At 37.6% G+C, this 21814-nt stretch overlaps 1 protein-coding gene across 2 annotated transcripts in view; it reads right to left on the bottom strand.

Moving 5' to 3' along the window:
* Positions 1-1199: 1199 nt before the first annotated feature.
* Positions 1200-21814, bottom strand: part of TMEM64 (transmembrane protein 64) — a 38435-nt gene continuing 17820 nt past the window's right edge. Inside the window, exons 2-4 of one of the 2 annotated variants that reach the window (XM_061439414.1) lie at positions 19924-20079; positions 14574-14672; positions 1200-5190 (exon numbers count right to left, since the gene is read on the bottom strand). In XM_061439414.1, the coding sequence (XP_061295398.1) occupies positions 5002-5190; positions 14574-14672; positions 19924-20079 (444 nt within the window). In that variant the 3' untranslated portion in view covers positions 1200-5001. The remainder of the gene's footprint in view (positions 5191-14573; positions 14673-19923; positions 20080-21814) is intronic. The other variant, XM_061439415.1, reaches the window with a different exon arrangement.

The raw sequence follows: 21814 nt of genomic DNA, 5'->3' as shown, positions 1-21814 counted from the left end.
CTAAAATGTCTAGGAAAAATGTACATGCAACAGTATGGGATCAGCTCTTGATGAAAGTGAAAGAGAGTGAAAAAGTTGGCTTAAAGCTCAACATTCAGAAAACGAAGATCATGGCATTCGGTCCCATCACTTCATGGCAAACAGATGGGGAAACAGTGGCAGACTTTATTTTTGGGGGCTCCAAAATCACTGCAGATGGTGATTGCAGCCATGAAATTAAAAGACACTTACTCCTTGGAAGGAAAGTTATGACCAACCTAGAGCATATTAAAAACCAGAGACATTACTTTGCCAACAAATGTCGGTCTTGTCAAGGCTATGGTTTTTCCTGTGGTCATGTATGGATGTGAGAGTTGGACTATAAAGAAAGCTGAATGCCGAAGAATTGATGCGTTTGAATTGTGGTGTTGGAGAAGACTCTTGAGAGTCCCTTGGACTGCAAGGAGATCCAACCAGTCCATCCTAAAGGAGATCAGTCCTGGGTGTTCATTGGTAGGACTGATGTTGAAGCTGAAATTCCAATACTTTGGCCACCTGATGTGAAGAGCTGACTCATTTGAAAAGACCCTGATGCTGGGAAAGATTGAGGGCAGGAGGAGAAGGGGACAACAGAGGATGAGATGGTTGGATGGCATCACTGACTCAATGGACATGGGTTTGGGTAAACTCCGGGAGTTGGTGATTGACAGGGAGGCCTGACATGCTGTTCATGGGGTCGCAGAGTCAGACACGACTGAGCAACTGAACTGAACAAACCAACAAGGACAATGTCATTCCAAGTACTAAGAAGAAAGTTTTATGGTGGCTGGAACGGGCCCTTAGGAAATAGTCATAGAAACAGGGTAGACGTCAATAGGAAATTAAGACTGGTAAAAGTCGTTTAACATTATGAAAGGCATCATAAAGATTTCTATAGCCTGGGCAAATGACTAACTGTTATTTGACTGGCAGGTAGCATTTCATGATTTGCGGATGTTAGAAAAAAAGCACACTGAAGATTGAGTGCCAATGTAAGACACCAAAATCATTTCTCCACAGGGCCTCTGCCATAACCATAACCACCCTCATCTAGGGTCAATTATGAGCATTATCACTTTTAGAAACATGTCCACCATTCCTCCTAAACTGCTCCCTCCCCTTGCAAATGGCCCTAAATTCATTAAATTATAGAGGGGAAGTAAGAGAAGAGAAAAGGAAAATAAAACATAACCTTTTATTTTCTCAGGCACACAAGTGATTTAGGATACCAATTATCAAGAGATTTTACTGATTTACCTTTAGAATTATTTATTTTAAACCTTTAGCTACCTTAGAAAATAGTTTACAGCAATCACTTTGCCATTCAGAAGTACCAAGTTATAATTCAGTTGCTGAATCAGTTAACAGTTTATAGTCAACATATGTGAGGTTACTGGAATTCCTTAGTTTTAAATATCCTGTGGAACAAGTTTTCCACTTCTTTTAAGTTTTTCAGGTTAAAGACATGACCACTAAAAAAGTAGATCCTAAGCAGTGTATTATTAACAAAATTAGCAATGTAAAATTTAAAAACCAACTAGTGTTACTCTGACGACCATTCTGGTACACTAAGTGGCTTGTGTTTGAAACAAAATTCCATCACTGAAGTCAATAACTTAGTATCATTATTCCTGAGGTCCTCATTAAACCTCTCTTTTCCTCTGCACATGGTGACTGGTTTTGAACAGCATGGATTTACCATGTACTTCAGAATTTACCTGTATCAACCTAGCATATACATAGCAACTTTCAGCATTCTAAAGACAGTCCTACAACTGTAGATGTACATAAGCCACAGCACCCTTCCTAAGATCAGTTCCAATCAGCGTTGCACATTAACAAACGCATACTGGTATATGCTAATAGTCTCCACCACTTAGCTCAGTTAGAGCAATGGTAAATCAGAGTAGATACTGAATTCTATAGCTTCTCAAGGAAGGAAATGCTTTATAGTCATAAGCTTGACCTGATCATGGGAAAGTCTTCTTAGAAAGGTTTGCACTGGTTACAAAGTACATACAAGGAGAGTATGGCTGGCTCTGAATAAATCCACAAACTCACTTCTGAACATAAACTCAAAATATACATTCTAACGACAGAGATTTGGTTCTATTATTTTCACAAACCAAAGTATAGATTTCAAGTTATTTCACAAATCACATGATCAAATGAAAATGGACATGAAAACATGTAGTAAATTATTATGTACATGTTTTTAAAAGGGGATGTTGCTGTTTAAAAATAATTCACAAGACAAAACTTGGCAAAGAGTAAACAAAATCATTAATAATAAACCAGAAAATGTGGAAAACTAAGAAAAAGGTCCAAAGAATTAAAAACAGCACATATCTTTCAAAAGGTTTGAAACAAGTGTTTTGCGTGCTTTTAAAAATAAGCATAAAGCAACTTTAACTGTACTTTAAATGATTTGAGAATCCAAATCTTAAATGATTTGAGAAATTAAAAAAATCCAATATATATATATTATTTATATATATGTAAATATATATATTTAAGAAATCCAATATATAATATATATATTAATATATACTCTATGACTGGAGGCAATATTAGGGCAACATAAAAAGGATCCTATAGAAATTTGTTGCTGCCAGAAATCTGGCATGTGGGATTAAAGATGGAATGAATATAACATTGTATATGTTTTGCCAATACAGCATGTTTTGTACAATTTATAGATAGCACATATATTTATAAAAAAACAGCAACCAAATGCAGCTATCAAACAGCATGACTATAAGGGATAACAGTTTATGTGGAGGCTGGAAACAATGAACAAAAGGAAAACTGCAGTTTTAGATTAATGTTTTAAAAATAGTACATCCATACTATTTTAAGTAAAAATGGATGATTTTATTATATAAAATCATGTTGGCAGAATATAGAAAAGTTACTTCTCTTTTACCTTTACATATTTAAGTACTAAGCAAAATGCAACAGTTGGAAAAACTCATGACAAACTACCAATAGTTTTTCATTTGGCAAAATTATTCAAGTTACAAAATGCCAAAGTAAATAAATGCACTTCAAAATACATGAAGTGTAATACAAGTGTATGAAAGTAGTGATCTTAAATTATTAATTTCTTTATAAAAAAACTAAACAAACAGAAAGCACAAGATAGTTTCAAGTTAGACAAGAATAAATCAAATCATTGTTTATTAGGATAATTAAACTAAAATAATTATTAAAGAAACGAAACAATTAGGATTTAAAAAAAGAATAACATTTCAATGGTATTTTTCTATCAATAAAAGAAGGAAAGATTTGTAGGTCAGTTGACTGCTATAGACCCAGGTCCCTATAAAATCATCTGGACTATACCAAAAGAACTTGGTATAGACATAAAAACAAACTTCACTGTTATTCAAAGGTGAGAAAACTTATTCATTATGAAGGAAAGGGAAATAATTATACCTGCAACAGGGCAAAAATTTATATACTAAAATGATTAAATGTATCCGTAGCATAAAATTAAAATAATTGCTTCTAAATAGTTCTTTTGCACTTTAGTAAATCAGGGTAAAGATTTTACCCTAATGAAAAGGCAAATGGGAGGTCTCTGATAAGGTGGCACCTTCATAGCTAAAAAACAGATACATACCAGAAAATCTGCATTCATATCAATAATCTCCACTGTAAAATAAACTAATCATTAAGATCACAATTAAGCTACTTTAAAAATATAAGGTGATAAATGAATGTCATATGAATCATATACCAAATTATTATATTCTATACACATAAGTACTATTAATAAATACACTCAATTCATTCTACAGGAAAAAGAACTGAGACTTAATTTCACATTTCAGAATTCCTGAGTCTTATCAGAGGAAAACAAGTACCAAAAAACAAACAAAATAAGCCTACTCTATAGTAGGGCAAATATATAATACAAATCTGGGCATCAAGATAACATTACTTACAGTTGTAAAGCTGAAGACTATGGGGACAAATATATATGTACTTCAACAGAATTATAAACCTGATTTTAAAGCTTAATTTTTTAGATAGGCATTTTGATCAAACAAGGCCATCAGAGTGACATCTTCAGTGATTGTAAGCCCACCACTTTAAGGAATAACATCTTTATTTCAAAGCCTAATAATGAATACAAAAAGAAAAGAAGTTTATTTTAATAAAATTTTCAGTAAGACTGTAATAGGACAGCCCTTTGATGGAAGACCTAAGGAGGCTAAAGCCAATGATGTGAAATTAGAACACAAGTTCTAATTTGAGCCACTACGCATTAAATAATTTCCCTTTCGCTTTGCATATTACACAGCAAAAATAAAAAAGGTATCTTAAGAGCACTTCAGTCCCACAATGTAGGATTTAAACTTGTGTGTATAGGTGTAACAATTTGATCCTTGCAAAAATACATTTAAACAAAAGTTCATGTCTATTTTCTAACTAGCAAGGAAAAGGAAAGCAAAGTAGTTCCAACTAAAACATTAAAAAAAAACAAAACAAGACATCATTTATCCTTTCTGGAAACACTACAAAAGCAAAGAACATCCAATAATATTATACATTTAAAATTGCATACTTTTACTCATTTTTATAAGCAGGAAAGACACATACAACTATTCATAGTCTTTATAAATGAAGACACTAAACAGAAAAATATTTGGATTATTTTTCTGTTCGTAAGTACTCATAAAGAAAATGACAAAAAAAAAAACAAACCCAAAACCTAAAGTGCAGACTTATAGGCCACTAAGGGCATAATAAATGATAAAGAGCTGCAGCCAAAGGTGCATCGACATTTACACTTACATATCCAGAAAATGATTCCTGTTTTTAAAAACTGTGCAATTTAAAAACTAGTCATTTGTGTGTGTGTGTGTGTGTGTGTGCCATAAGACAATTAAAACTTGCATCCCTGCCCAGTAGTAAGGGAACTGCTAGATCTTGGACAGCACACTAGGCTCTTGACAATTACACATTTCATTAGAATTATACAATATTGATTCCATCTCCAGAAAATGTTAGGGTCCTCTTGTAGAATGAAGAGCCACTGATATTTGGTTGATTGCCTTTAACCAGAGAGGTTTTCAGTTCCATTTCGCAAGCTACAATAGCTGCATTCAATTCCACTTGAGCTCGATGAACTACATAAAACATGAGGCCTATACTTATAATAATCTGTGAATAAAAATAAAAATTACAGTTAACAATATTTTATATAGTAAAAAGGGAGAGCTTTCTAAGCCAATAAATGTTGTCTTAGAAATATTGCAAACAGGATATTTATAATAATCTGTGAATAAAAATAAAACATTACAGTTAGCAATGTTTTACATAGTAAAAAGGCAGAACATTTCCAAGCCAATAAATATCGTCAGAAATGTTTCAAACAGGGCAGTTTTCAAATACAGTAAGGTAACATTTTTAAATAGTTTACACAAAGGTGTCATTTATTTCTTGTCTGCTGGGTGTAGAGGGCCAACATCTACACAGTGTTCATAACAGTGTCAGGTTAACACAATGCAAGCATATATCCCTTTTAGTCCATATTAAATGATGTTTGTTTGATGTCAAGCTTCTTTCTTTGTATCAAAAAGTTTCCTTCAATGAATAAAAAAATACACATTTCTACAATAAAGCTGGCTAAACTTTGTTAATGTAATTCATGTAGTATTACTTCTGTGCAAAACTATAAATGTCTGTAGGTATTTTTAAGTTGACTTAGAAACACTACTATTTGCAAATGACCTACCTGGTACAGCTGAAATGAAAAATATTAAAACACTTGAAAAATGAAATGCCAATAAGCTTTAAAAGAAATTAACAAGAGACTGTGAACATGAAGTTGTCTACACTTTTCAAAATAAAAACACAGAAACGTGATAAGGGGAAAAATTCCAGTAAAAGGAACAGAAAAAGCACCAAGGCTCTAGTCTCAGTTCAGCCGCTCACTTAGTGATCTGATTTCAAGTAAGCGCCTGGGAACCACGTGGGCTTCTCCCGCCGTCCAGAAGCTGTGCTCCCTCTGTACTTAAAACATTCTAGACAATTCAGCTCAATGACTGTCTAAGCAGTCTACATCTTCTAAATGATATTTATTCCAAAGTTCATTTGTAAAGCAGTTCTTCAGGGTTTGGAGCAAAATATTCTCAGTAGATGTTTAATGTTTCAGCATGCTTTCAAAAGCTGCTCTAAGCATAGTGATCCTGAAATACAATACTGTTTCAATTAAGCCTACCTATATTTTTATGGGAGAAATACTCCAGGTACAAATGTTGAGGGTGGAGGGGGAAGGTGGTGACCTACCTCACACTGATGGTGAGGCAGGTTAAGGAGATGAAGGAATCTGGAACTTGTACAAGGGATGTACATTAAGTGAGTACCCATTACTCAATACAATTCTAAGCAAAGTAGTTATTTTATCTTATTTTTTATGCTACAGGAGACAAAGATAATTAATTTTCACCCATAGTTAACATTTTTCTTTCTTTAATGTTACTATAGTTGATTTACAGTGTCATGTTAGTTTCAGGTGTCTACTCATTCTCTTTTAGATTCTTTTCTCACATAGGTTATCACAGAATACTGAGTAGTTTCCTGTGCTGTACAGTAGGTCCTTGGCTGGTTCTCTACCTTATACAGAGCAGTGTTTGTGTGTTCATCCCAAGCTCCTGATTTATCCTCTACTCATCTCCTCTTTTGTAACTGTAAGTTTGTTTTCAATGTCTGTAAGTCTGTTTCCATTTTGTAAATAAGTTTATTTGTATCTTTTTTTAAAAATTAAATTCCACATAGGAATATCAGAGAAGGCAATGGCACCCCACTCCAGTACTCTTGCCTGGAAAATCCCATGGATGGAGGAGCCTGGTGGGCTGCAGCCCATGGGGTCGCTAAGAGTAGGACACAACTGAGCGACTTCACTTTCACTCTTCACTTTCATGCATTGGAGAAGGAAATGGCGACCCACTCCAGTGTTCTTGCCTGGAGAATCCCAGGGACGGGGGAGCCTGGTGGGCCATGGTCCATGGGGTCGCACAGAGTCAGACGTGATAGAAGCGACTTAGCACGCATGTTGTTCTGTGTAGTGGCTGCACCAATTTACATTCCCAGCAACACTGCAGAAGGGTTCCCTTCAAATCAGTTATTTTAAACGTAGGCCTTTAAATCTTGCCATTGTTCTCTAGTATGTTATCTCTCTGGAAAATATAAGTTATACTTATTGAACACCCTAAGTCTGATACTATGTGGATGGTAATACCATAAAAAGAGATGGAAAAATGTTAGTTAGTTACCTAGTTGGGAGAGGGTGTGAATGAGATGCTAAGTTCTGCTCTGGATATGCTGAATTTGAGGTGCCAATTAGATATCCAAAGCAATTCAGTGAATAGGTCTAAAGGTATGGAAAGAAGACTAAGCTGAAGATGCATATTAGGGAGTCCTCACAATGTCCTTAATAATAGCAGCCACTATAGTAACTGCATTTGCCAAGAAGAAAAGTTTTCAGAGTGAGACTAAAAAGCTTTGGCTAGAGTCTTGAGGAGGACCAAGTTAGGAGTAAAAGGAGGAGGTGCTGATAAATGAGCCAGGAAAACAGTGAAAAAGCTCAAGATAGTGGTATCAAAGAAGCTAAGAGAAGAAAACATTTTTAAAAAGCATAGTTGTGAGTCTTAGCTTGCTAAGATGAGAACTAGAAAGTGTATCTGATTTACAGAAGGTTAGTGATGAAAGCTCAAGGGAAGGATTTGGCAAGGCCATAGAAAGTAAGTTTACAACTAGTGAGAAAGTTTTTCAGGTTCCCTGCAAGGGTGAATTGGCTCATCTTTACATGGGATTTTCTCCAGATGTCTTTCTGGAGCCCAGGGGTTGGAAATTTATACTGACTCTTCCTAACAGCCCAGTGAAGTGTTAAAATAATACAAAACAAAACCAAACCTTTTTATAAAGTTTCCCTACTAAAACAAAAGAATCAAACATAAGTAGAAAGACAGCCTTATACAAGAAAGTGATTTCTTCCACTGTTAACTGAAAAGCAGGCCAAGAGTATAAGCAGAACATAAGGTTAGGAGATTCCATAGCTGTAAATTGAGGGGTTTCCCATTTGAAGGCTTTTGATTTTTCTGTTAAGCAAGAAAGGTAATCTGTTGTGAATGAAGAAGGAAGTTGGGGCAGGAGGAAGAATTTGTGAGGGGAGTGAGGATAAGTTTGAAAGTCATAAGGAAAAATGGGGAAATGGGAAGACGAAGGGAACAGAATATACAGCAGTGTTGAGAAACCAGCTGAACGCTTGCAACCATGAATTAAATATCACCAGTCTACTTAGATGCATTACTTCCCCAAAAGAGCAGGTGCAAGAGCAGATCAAAACTTGGATTTATCCAGGATTGGGTTTTGGTTGATGAGTACACACAAAAATATATGGAAAAGACTAAGTTGACAAACCATGGAATCTATGTTGGATTTCAGTACAATGAAGAGTTGTGCCTTCCTCTGAATATCTATGTGGTACTGCTCTAATGTTAATGGACACTCTGGATTCTCTTTCGGTGGCTTAGGTGGCTATACTGGGAGGCAAATTTGTGGCTTACTTCTACCAAGTATGAGGAAGCTTATGATACTAACCCTTTCATGGATCATAGCTCTATCATGGCAAAGGGGCTTGTGTAACTCAATAAAGCTATGAGCCATGCCATGCAGGGCCTCTCAAGATGACGGATGACAGTGAAGAGTACTACTGTCCACTGGAGCAGGAAATAGCAAACCACTCCAGTATTCTTGCCAGGAGAACCCCATAAACAGTATGAAAAGACAAAAAGATACAAAACAAAAGATGAGCTCCCCGGGTTTGAAGGTGTCCAGTATGCTACTGGGGAAGAGTAAAGGGCAATGAAATAGCTCCAGAAAGACTTAAGAGGCTGGCCAAAGCAGAAACGATGCTCAGCTGTGGATGTGTCTGGTGGTGAAAGTAAAGTCCAACACAATAAAGAACAATATTGCACATGAACTTCAAATGTTTTTTGACCCTGTGAACTGTAGCCCATCAAGCTCCTCTGTGCATGGAAGTTTTCAGGCAAGAATCCTGCAGTGGGCAGCCATTCCCTTCTCCAGGGGACCTACTTCACCCAAGGATTAAGCCTGGGTTGCATGCGCTGCAGGCAGATTTTTTTTGTTCTACTGTGGGCAAGAATCCCTTAGAAGACATGAAGTAGCCCTCATAGTCAACAAAATAGTCCAAAATGCAGTACTGTGGTGCAGTTTCAAAAACAACAGAATTGTCTCGGTTTGTTTCCATGGCAAACCATTCAACATCACAGCAATCAAAGTCTATGCCCCAATCACTGAGGCTGAAGAAGCTGAAGTTGACCAGTTCTATGAACACCTACAACACCTTCTAGAATTAACACTAAAAAAGATGTCCTTTTCATCATAAGGGATTAGAATGCAAAAGCAGGAAGTCAAGACATATTTGAAGAAACAGGCAAGGTTGGTCTTGGAGTACAAAATGAAGTAGGACAAAGGCGAACAGAGTTCTGTGAAGAGAACTCGCTGGTCACAGCACACACACTTTCCACAACCCAAAAGACAATTCTACATTTGGACATCATGAGACGGTCAATACCAGAATCAGACTAAATATGTTTTTTGTAGCCAAAGATGCAGAAGCTCTATACAGTCAGCAAAAACAGGACCTGGAGCTGACTGTGGCTCAGATCATGAGTTCCTTATTGCAAAACTCAGGGTTGAATTGAAGAAAAGTAGAGAAAACCACTAGGCCATTCAAGTATGACCTAAATCAAATCCCTCATGATTATATACTGGTGGTAGTGAATAGATTCAAGGCATCAGATCTGGCAGAGTGCTTGAAGAACTATGGACAGAGGTTGGTGACACTGTATAGGAGGCAGTATCCAAAACCATCCCAAAGAAAAAGAAATGCAAGAAGGCAAAGTGGTTGTCTGGGGAGGCTTTACAAATTGCTGAAGAAAGAAGAGAAGCAAAAGCAAAAGAAGAAAGGGAAAGATATACCCATCTGAATGCAGAGTTCCAGATAATAGCAGCGAGAGATAATGAAATCACTCAGTCATGTCCGACTCTTTGTCGACCCCATGCACCAGGCTCCTCCGTCCATGGGATTCTCCAGGCAAGAGTACTAGAGTGGGGTGCCATTTCCTTCTCCAGGGGATATTCCCGACCCAGGGATTGAACCCAGGTCTCCCCACCTTGCAGGCAGATGCTTTATCCTCTGAGCCACCAGGGAAGCCAGCAGGAGAGATAAGACCCCCTTAAATGAAGAGTGCAAAGAAACAGAGGAAAATAACAGCATCAGAAAGACTAGAGATCTCTTCAGGAAAACTGGAGATATCCAGGGAACATTTCATGCAAAGATGGACACAATAAAGGACAGAAATGGTAAGGTCCTAACAAAAGCAGAAGAAATTAAGAAGAGAATTAGACAAAAAAGGTCTTAATGACTTGGATAACCATGATGGTGTGATCACTCACCTAGAGCCAGACATCCTGGAATATGAAGTCATGTAAGCCTTAGGAAGCACTACTATGAACAATCTACTGGAGGTGATGGAATTCCAGCTGAGTGATTTAAAATCCTGAAAGGTTTTAGACTGAGTGCTGTTCAAGTGTTGCATTCAATATGTCAGCAAATTTTGAAAACTCAGCAGTGGCTACTCTCAGGACTGGAAAAGGTCAGTTTTCATTCCAATCCCAAGGAAGGGCAATGCCAGACAGTGTTCTACCTACTGTACAATTGTGTTTATGTCACAGGACAGCAAGGTTATGCTCAAAATTCTTCACTTTAGGCTAAAGCAGTATATGAACTGAAAACTTCCAGATGTATAAGCCTGGTTTCGAAGAGGCAGAGGAACCAGAGATCAAACTGCCAACATTCACTGGATCATGGAGAAAGCAAGGGAGGAGCTCCAGAGATAGGTTTATTTCTGCTTCACTGACTATGCTAAAGCCTTTGATTGTGTGGCTCAGAACAACCATGGAAAATTCTTAGATGGGAGTACCAGACTACCTTACTCATTTCCTGTGAAACCTGTATGTGGGTCAAGAAGCAACAATGAGATCTCCTGCGTGAGCATAAAAAATCACAACTATGTTTTGAACAATCATTGACAAAAGGATGCTGGAATCCCTCAAAGAAAGGTACCCCATGTCCAACGGAGAAGCTGTAACGAGATGGTAGGAGGGGCACAATCACAATGAAATCAAACTCCCACAACCACCAGGCAGATGACCCTCAAACTGGAGAACAATAATACCAAAGAAGTTCCCACACAGCCGTGAAAGTTCTAGGCCCAGATCAGGATTCCCAGCCTGAGCATCTGGGAAATGGACTAGGAGATGCCAGGGAATCTGACATTGAAGGCCTGTGGGATCTGACTGCAGGTCTTCCACAGGACTGGGGAAACAGAGACTCGGCTCTTGGAGGGCACAAACAAACCTTGTGTTCACCAGGACCAAGAACAAAGGAGCAGTGACCCTACAAGACACTGAGCCAGACCTACCCGGGAGTATCTGAGGGTCTCCTGAGGCGGGGGTCAGCAGGGGCTCACCGCGGGGATGAGGGCACTGGCGGCGGCAGTCATGAGAGGTGCTCCTTGGTAGCGTTAAGTCCTCTTGGAAATCACCATTAGCCCTACCACAGACCCTGCAGACTCCAGGGCTGGGTCACCTTGGGCCAAACAACTAACAGGGAGGGAGTACAGCCTCACTCAGGAGCAGACAACTGTATTAAAGGTTTACTAAGCAGGCTCTGCCCACCAGAGCAAGACCCAGCCAGTCCCTCCCATAAGGAAGTTTGCAGAATCCTCTTAACCTCATCCACCAAAGGGCAGACTGAGGAAGCAAGAATTACAGTCCTGCGGGTACAGAATGAGAAACACAATCATAGAAAGCTAATTAAAATGAAAAGAATTAGGATTACATCCCAGATGAAGGAACAAGATAAATTCCCAGAAAACAGCTGAATGAAGTGGAGTTAGGCAACCTTATAGAAAAAGAATTCAGGATAGTGATAATGAGGATGATCCAGGATCTCGGAAAAGAATGGAGAAAATGCAAGAAATGTTTACCAAAGACCTAGAAGAATTCAAGAACAAACACAGAGATGAATAATACACTAGAAGGATTTAATAGCAGAATAACTGATGCAGAAGAACAGATAAGTGATGTTGAGGATAGAATGGTGGAAATCTTGCTGCAAAAAAGAATATAGAAAAAATAATAAAAAGAAATGATGACAGGCTAGCCTAAGAGACCTCTGGGACAACATTAAACATACCAACATTCACATTATAGGTGTTCCACAAGGAGAAGAGAAAGATATAGGACCAGAGATAATATCTGAAGAGATAACAGTGGAAAACTTCCCTAACATGGGAAAAGAAATAGTCAACAAAATCCAGGAAGCACAGAGTTCCAGGTAGGATAAACCCAAGGAGGAACACATGAAGACACATAGTAATCAAAAATTAAAGATAAAGATAAAATATTAAAAGCTATAAGGGAAAAATAATAAAATATACAAGGGAACTCCTGTAAGGTTATCAGTTGATTTCTCAAAAGAAATTCTACAAGCCAGAAGGGAATGATACAATATGTTCAAAGTGATGAAAGGGAAGAACCTACAACCCAGAATACTCTACCCAGAAAGACTCTCATTCAGATCTAATAGAGAAATCAAAAGCCTTACAGACAAAAGTTAAGAGAATTGAGCAACACTAAACCAGCTTTACAACAAATGCTAAAGAACTTCTTTAGTCAGCAAACAAGAGAATGAAAAGCCTTACAAAAAATAAACCCAAAATCAATTAAGAAAATGGTAATAGGGTCATACATATCAATAATTACCTTAATGTAAATGGACTAAATGCACCAACCAAAAGACATAAACCGGCTGGGTAGATAAAAAAACAAGACCCAATATACACAGCTGTCTACAAGAGACCCACCTCAGATCTAGGAACGCTTACAAACTGAAAGTACGGAGATGAGAAGAAAGTATTCCACGCTAATGGAAATCGTAAGAAAGCTGATGTAGCAATACTCATATCAGACAAAACATACTTTATAAAAAGATGGTTATAAGAGACAAAGGACATTACATAATGATCAAGGGTTCAATCCAAGAAGATTTAACAATTATAAATACCTATATATGTACCCGGAGAAGGCAATGGCACCCCACTCCAGTAATTTTGCCTAGAAAATCCCATGGACAGAGGAGCCTGGTAGGCTGCAGTCCATGGGGTCGCTAGAGTCGGACATGACTGAGCGACTTCACTTTCACTTTTCACTTTCATGCATTGGAGAAGGAAATGGCAACCCACTCTAGTGTTCTTGCCTGGAGAATTCCAGGGATGGGGAAGCCTGGTGGGCTGCCATCTATGGGGTTGCACAGAGTTGGACACGACTGACGTGATGCAGCAGCATATATGCACCCAACATAGGATCACCTCAATATGTAAGGCAAATATTAACAACCATAAGGGGAGACACTAACAGTAACACAATCATAGTGCAGGACTTTAATAACCCACTTTCATCAATGAACTGATCATCTGGACAGAAAACTAACAAGGAATCAAAGGGCTTAAATGACACTTCGGATGAGCTGGGCTTTTTTTGATCTTTATAGAGCATTCCTTCCCAAAGCAGCAGACTACACATTTTTCTCAAGTGCAAAGGCATATTCTCCAGGACTGATCACAAGCTGGGCCACACGGCAAGTGTTAGTAAATTTAAGAAAATCAAAATCAAGCATCTTGTCTGATCAAAATGCTGAGACTAGAAATAAACTATATAAAAAAAATCTAAAAAAACAAAACACATGGTAGCTAAACAATATGCTACAAAACAACCAAAGGATCACCAAAGAAATCAAAGTGGAAATAAAAAATACCTAGAGACAAATGAAAACAAAAGCATAACACTTCAATACTTATGGGAAGCAGCAAAAGCCATTCTAAGAGAGAAGTTTACAGCAATACAATCTTACCTCCAGAAACAAGAAAAATCTCAAGTAAACTATGTAACATTACACCTAAAACAACCAGAGAAAGAAAAAACAAAATCTAAAGTTACTAGAAGTAAAAAAATCATGAAGATTAGAACAGAAATAGATGAAATAGAGAAAAAGAAAACTGCAAAGATCAATGAAACTAAAAGCTGGTTCTTTGAAAAAATAAACAAAATTGGTAAACTTTTAGTCAGACTCATCAAGAAAAAAAGGGAGTTGACTCAAATCAATAAAATAAGAAATGAAAAAGGAGAAGTTACAACTGATTCCATAGAAAAGCAAGTGTCACAAGAAACTACTATGGGCCAATAAATTGGACAATCTGGAAGAAACAGACAAATTCTCAGAAAGGCACAATCTTCCTAGACTGAACCTGGGAGAAACAGAAAATATGAACAGACTAATCACAAGTGCTAAAACTGAAACTGTGATTAAAAACCTCCCAAAAAACCAAAAGCCCAGGACCTGACAGCTTCACAGGTGAATTTTACCAAACATTTAGAGAAGAGTTGACACCTACCCTTCTGAAACTGTTCCAAACAACTGCAGAGGAAGGAAAACTTCCAAACTCATTTTGTGAGGCCACCATCACCCTGATACCAAAAGCAGACAAAGATACCTTCAAAAGAAGAAATTTACAGGCTTGTATCACTGTTGAATATAGATGCAAAAATCCTCAACAAGATAATAGCAATCCATATTAAACAATACATTAAAATACATGGTCAAGTGGGATTCATCCCCGGGATGCAAGGATTTTTCAACATCTTCAAATCAATCAATGTGATTCGCTGTATCAACAAACTGAAAAGTGAAAAACATACGATCCTCTCAATAGATGCAGAAAAGCTTTTGACAAAATTCAGCACTCATTTATGTAAAAATTCTACAGAAAGTGGGCACAGAGGGTACATACCTCAACATAATAAAGGTCATATATGAGAAACTGATAGCTAGCATCATATTCAATGGTGGAAAGCTGAAAGCATTCCCTCTATGATCAGGAACAACAGGAGGATGTCCAGTACTGCCACATTCATTCAACACAGTTTTGGAAGTCTTAGCTATAGCAATCAAAGAGGAAAAAGAAGTAAAGGGAATCCAAACTGGAAAAGAAGTTTGACCCCAAATAGTCAAAGCAATCTTGAGAAAGAAAAACAGCTCGAGGAATTAGGCTCCCTGACTTCAGACTATATTACAAAGCTACAATCATCAAAACAGTATGGTACTGGCTCAAAACTAGAAATATCGATCAGAGGAACAAGACAGAAAATCCAGAAAGGAGACAGAGTCTGGCACACTGCAGTCCAAGGGGTCTGCAAACAGCTGGATATGACTTAGCTACTGAACAACAAGAACAACATGATACTGTACTCTTTCAACCTTAACATGTGCTTCATTCTTTTTTTATTCCCCCCATGCTAATTTTCCCTTCAAGATGACATCTTTCTCCTCTCCATTTTCTTTTAAACCTTTTATTTTATATTGAAGTACAGCTGATTGACAATGTTGTGGTAGTTTCAGGAAGACAGCAAAGGGACTCTGCCATACATATCCATGTATCCACTCTCCCCCAAACTCCCCTCCGATCCAGGCTGCCACAAAATCCTGAGCAGAGTTCCTTGTTCAGAGTTCTATACTTCTTTAAGCTAAACTTAATACTCCCTGAAATAAACTATAAATAACATCAATGTATCAAATCAAGACATAAATATGCCTTCACATTTTCTTTGTGGTGGTTGCTTTTTGTAAATGTCTGGGCTAAGAAACGTGTTTTTTTTTTCCCTTTTGTTTTGTATCCTAAGCTTAAGTTTTCCAACTCAAGCTAAAGGGTAAGAAATCCCTTAGAAAAAGAAGATCCTATATTTTAAGAAGTACACTGACAAATGCATGAACTATTTTGTTCTATTACAATTTTACTGATTATATGAGTAATCTACTAAGATGCATGGAAATATAAAGTATCAAATAGTGAAAATCTTCTGAAAGCTACTAATATGAGGAATTCTAATTGCAATGTCATAAAAAAATGTTTTAAATTGTTTTCAGGAAACTAGAAAAACATAAAATTACTTAAATATACTAAAAAATGTATCTGAGAATGTAGCGTACATCAGAATCTTAGAGTACCTTGGGATGATTATAAACATAAATCATTAACATAGATACTACATAACACTTTGGCAATAAGGAGTTCATGATCTGAGCCATAGTCAGCTCCCAGTCAAAGAAACTAGGGAAAACCACTAGACCATTCATCTATGGCCTAAATCAAATCGCTTACGATTATACAGTAGAAGTGACAAACAGATTCAAGGGATTAGATCTGATAGGTAAAGTGCCTGAAGAACTATGGATGGAGGTTTGTGATGTTGTACAGAACACAGTGATCAAGACCATCCCCATGAAAAAGAAATGCAAAAATGCAAATGGTTGACTGAGGAGGCCTTATAAATAGTTGAGAAAAGAAGAGAAACTAAACGCAAAGGAGAAAGGAAAGATACACGCATTTGAATGAAGAGCTCCAAAGAATAGCAAGGAGAGATAAGAAAGCCTTCCTCAGTGATCAGTGTAAGGAAATAGAAGAAAACAATAGAATGGCAAAGGTTAGAAATCTCTTCAAGAAAATTAGAGATATCAAGGGAACATTTCATGCAAAGATGGGCACAATAAAGGACAGAAATGGTATGGACCTAACAGAAGCAGAAGATAAGAAGAGGTGGCAAGAATACACAGAAGAACTATACAAAAGAGATCTTCATGACCCAGATAACCACAATGGTGTGATCACTCACCTAGAGCCAGACATTCCAGAATGTGAAGTCAAGTGGGTCTTAGGATGCATCACTACAAACAAAGCTAGTGGAGACGATGGAATTCTAGCTGAGCTATTTCAAATCCTAAAAGATGATGCTGTGAAAGTGCTGCACTCAATATGCCAGCAAACCTGGAAAACTCAGTAGTGGCCACAGGACTGGAAAAGTCAGTTTTCATTCCAATTCCAAAGAAGGACAATGTCAAAGAATGTTCAACTACCGCACAATTGCACTCACCTCACATGCTAGCCAAGTAATGCTCAAAATTCTCCAAGCCAGGCTACAACAGTACATGAACTGTGAACTTCCAGATGTTCAAGCAGAGGAACCAGAGATCAAATTGCCAACAATCACTGGATCATCAAAAAGCAAGGGAATTCCAGAAAAACATCTACTTCTGCTTTATTGATTATACCAAAGCCTTTGACTGTGTAGATCACAACAAACTGGAAAATTCTTCAAGAGATAGGAATACTGAACCACCTTACCTGCCTCCTGAGAAATCTCTATGCAGGTCAAGAAACAACAGTTAGAACTGGATATGGAACAATGGACTGGTTCCAAATTGGGAAAGGAGTACATCAAGGCTGTATATTGTCACCCTGCTTATTTAACTTACATGCAGAGTACATCATGTGAATTCATTCATGCTGGGCTGAATGAAGCACAAGCTAGAATCAAGATTGCCAGGAGAAATATCAATAACCTCAGATATGCAGATGACATCACCCTTATGGCAGAAAGTGAAGAAGAACTAAAGAGCCTCTTGATGAAAGAGAAAGAGGAGAGTGAAAAAGTTGGCTTAAAACTCAACATTCAAAAAACTAAGATCACAGCATCTGGTTCCATCACTTCATGGCAAATAGATGGGGAAACAGTGGAAACAGTGGCAGACTTTATTTTTGGGGGCTCCAAAAGCATTGCAAATGGTGACAGCAGCCATGAAATTAAACGATGCTTGCCCCTTGGAAGAAAAGCTCCGACCAACCTAGATAGCATATTAAAAAGCAGAGACATTACTTTGCCGACAAACATCCATCTAGTCAAAGCTACAGTTTTTCCAGTAGTCATGTATGGCTGTGAGAGTTGGACTATAAAGAAAGCTGAGCACCAAAGAATTGATGCTTTTGAACTGTTGTGTTGGAGAAAACTCTTGAGAGTACCTTGGACTACAAGGAGACCCAATCAGTCAATCCTAAAGGATATCAGTCCTGAATATTCATTGGAAGGACTGATGCTGAAGCAGAAACTCCAATACTTGGGCCACCTGATGCGAAGAACTGACTCATTGGAAAAGACCCTGATGCTGGGAAAGATTGAAGGCAGGAGGAGAAGGGGACGACAGAGGATGAAATGGTTGGATGGCATCACCGACTCAATGGATGTGAGTTTGAGCAAGCTCTGGAAATTGGTGATGGACACAGCCTGGTGTGCTGCAGTCCATGGGGTTGCAAAGAGTCAGACATGACTGAGCAACTGAACTGACTGACTGACATAACTCATAGAAAGTTTAATATGTGATTAGCATGTTACATTAATAAAAATAAACCAACTATAACAAAAACTCTAAACGTAGAGCAGGTTATCTTTTAGAAAATGTAGCTGTGAAGAAAAAAACAGTAAAGGAAAATAAAAACTGATTTTCTGAATATCATAAATATTACAAAATTTATGTTAAAGCAAGTCTTCTGACAAGCTTATTTATAGTTTAATGTAAATATTCCTGGGCTCATTTTGTTTACTAAATTTGTACTGTCTAAGCACAAAGAAAATTACCTCTAACTTTATCATAGTATTTTTGAAACAATATAGTGCCTCAAAAACTTGAGAATAATAGCATTAAGAGTAAATCTGTAACATGATACCATATATTCAAAAGCAGTATAAATTAAAACTTACAGTTCAGGAGATCACTAAGTCAGCTATCTAACTGGTATTATCTGCTCAGTAGACTTATGAGCATGGTCTCTAGAACCAACTGCCTTTGTTCAAATCCTAATTCTACCCCTTGCACAAATTACTATCTAATGGTGTGCTGGTAAACACACACCTCTGATCTTAGGGATCAGAGGTGGCAGGCTTGATTTAGAACACTTGCCAATTTCCATAATTGTAAATACCCCCTGTCATGACCAATTTCAAGCTACCAATGTAACATTACTGAACACACAATTGGCTTTGATAATAGATAATAAGTATATACCTACTAAGGTTTTGGTAGGCATTAAATGAGCTTAAATATATGGCATATAAAGCATTCAATAAATATTAGCTATCATCATCATCACCATCTTACTAAACTATCAAAAATAATAATTTTATATTTTGGTAAATCCTAGGAATGAAATGTGTTACAAGCAAATGAAGTTTTAACTCCTTCAGCATGTAATTTAAGGCACTGAATAAATCCGCCTACTTAGCAGGATTTTCCCCTTTTATCAATCTCTTATATGAAATTATACGTACCTCAAACTATATTATAATTTGCACAGTAGTACTAATCTATTATACAAATATTATTTGAACTTGAAATAGAATAATACTTTTATACTTTATATAAAGCAATAGTTTCTAAAAAAATTTGTTCACATCAAATTGTCCTAGAAAGAAATTTACATTGCCAGTATAATAATCTAAAAAATATCAATAGAAAAGTTCAGTATCTTCAAAATTTAAAGATATAAAGTAACTAAGATTAAAAACCCAACTTCATCAAATCTCATTAAAACTACCTTTAGAAACACAGTATTAACAATAATTCATATAAATTCAGAATATTTGATTTAGTCATGATTTTAAAAATAATCACTGCAAAAAGAACCCTATTTCTGTCATTCCCTTTTTTGTGCTTAGAAAATTTTCAATAAGTGTCAATTCAGTTCTATATATTTCCACATATTCACAAGATTAAAAATGTAAATGTCAAAATATGAAATAGTGTTGAAAGAATAATAAAAGATGTGAAAAAGAAAAAAATCAAATTATTTTCAGTGAAATTTCTTAGAGTTAAACTAAGAGACAACAAAAAAAGGCAAGCCTTGGCCTTAAACTCACCTGTAAACAAAAAACAAAATATCCACTAGCGCTTTGCTCTGCAATGACATCCTCCATGGTCCTCAGGGTGGTGCCCAGGTAAGAATTCAGGAGCTGGGTAGGAAGCAGGCCAGCTGAAGACGCCACCAGATAGTTGGGTAAGGAGAGGTCAGTGATCTAGAGGAGCATTAAACGGGATGATTCATTACCAAGTAAAACTTCAGTGTCACATAGAACTGTGCATGCAAGTCTTCCTAGCAGTTTTCTTTCAGAAGCAGAGAGAGCTGAACTACTTTTCAAAGCGTTCTGATTTTTAAACATGATTATACATGGAATATATACAGAATGTAAAAGATCTACAACGAAATAAAAGTTAAAGAAAAATTTTAACATTCTATTGCTGTCATTGAAAGCTGACATGTGTGACTATTGTTTTTTTCTTACACATAAATAAAAAGGTGCAGACACACACATCACTTTGTAGAAACAGTTTTTAAAGTCTTCCTCATGTCATTAAATATTCTTCATGCTTGTTTTTGTGCTTAGTCACTCAGTCGTTTCAGACTCTTTGCGACCCCATGGACTGTAGCCCGCCAGGCTCCTCTGTCCACGAGGATTTCTCCAGGCCAGAATCCTGGAGTGGGTTGCCATGCCCTTCTCCAGGGGATCTCCCCAACCCAGGGATCGAACCCAGGTCTCCCACATTGCAGGCAGATTCTTTACCATCTGAGCCACCAGGGAAGCCCAAGAACACTGGAGTGGGTACCCTAACCCTTCTCCAGGGGATGTTACGGACCCAGGAATCAAACCGGGGTCTCCTGCACTGCAGGCAGATTCTTTACGAGCTGAGTTACCAGGGAAGCCCCTAAATATTCTTCATAAACCTAAACAGCAATGTGGTCACTGGGTTTTGAAGCCAGGTAACTCTAACTCTAAAATGACATTTAAGTACAGTCTTTGAATGTCAGTTTTTCCATCTGTAAAACGTGCGATATGTGTAAATATCTTAACAAATGCCTGGCACATGATCAGCACTCAAAAAGGTACAAAGTATCATTATACATTTATACTACATAGCACAATTTAACCATTCTTTTCCTGTGGAACATTTAAACTGCTTCCTTAATTGTTTCTTTGTGTACATGTGACTATGTATTCTTTGGCTATTACAAATTTTTTAAAACCTGTATGAAAACCTTTGTGTATAACCTGTATGGGAGTCAGTATCTAAACTATTTCCAGTAAATCCATCTCATGGTATTCATGCCCTTGTGTAATCCTCTGCCCTAGAGTGTGGGCTGGACCTAGAGCTTTCTTCTGGCAAATAGACTATCACATAAGTGATGAGATGTTAGTTCCAAGATTAGGTTACAAAAATAACAAGACCTCCATCTCTCCCTCAGGAAGGTAAGTTACCATGCTGTAAGTAGCTCTTTGGAGAGGTCTCTGCTACAGCAAGGAATTGATGTCTTCAGCCAAAAGCTAGTAAATGCCTAAGAGCTGCCAACGGCCACCTGAGAGCGCCTGGAAGCAGATTCTTCCTCAGTTGTGTCATAAGGTGGCTGCAGCTCTGGTCAACATCTTGAGTACTGTGAGACAACCTGAATTAGAGGCACCTAGCTATTCTGTGGGCTTCCCTGGTAGCTCAGTTAGTAAAGAATCCGCCTGCAATGCAGGAGATCCAAGTTCGATTCCTGGATTGGGAAGATCCCCTAGAGAAGGGATAGGCTACCCACTCCAATATTCTTGGGCTTCCCTTGTGGCTCAGCTGGTAAAGAATCTGACTGCAATGTGGGAGACCTGGGTTCGATCCCCGCGTTGGGAAGATCTTCTGGAGGAGGGCATGGCAACCCACTACAGTATTCCTGCCTGGAGAATCTCCATGGACAGAGGAGCCTGGTGGGCTACAGTC

This window comes from Bos javanicus, chromosome 14, assembly GCF_032452875.1.
Source record: "Bos javanicus breed banteng chromosome 14, ARS-OSU_banteng_1.0, whole genome shotgun sequence".
Taxonomy (NCBI): Eukaryota; Metazoa; Chordata; class Mammalia; order Artiodactyla; family Bovidae; genus Bos; species Bos javanicus.
This window is presented reverse-complemented; position numbering and strand designations above follow the sequence as displayed.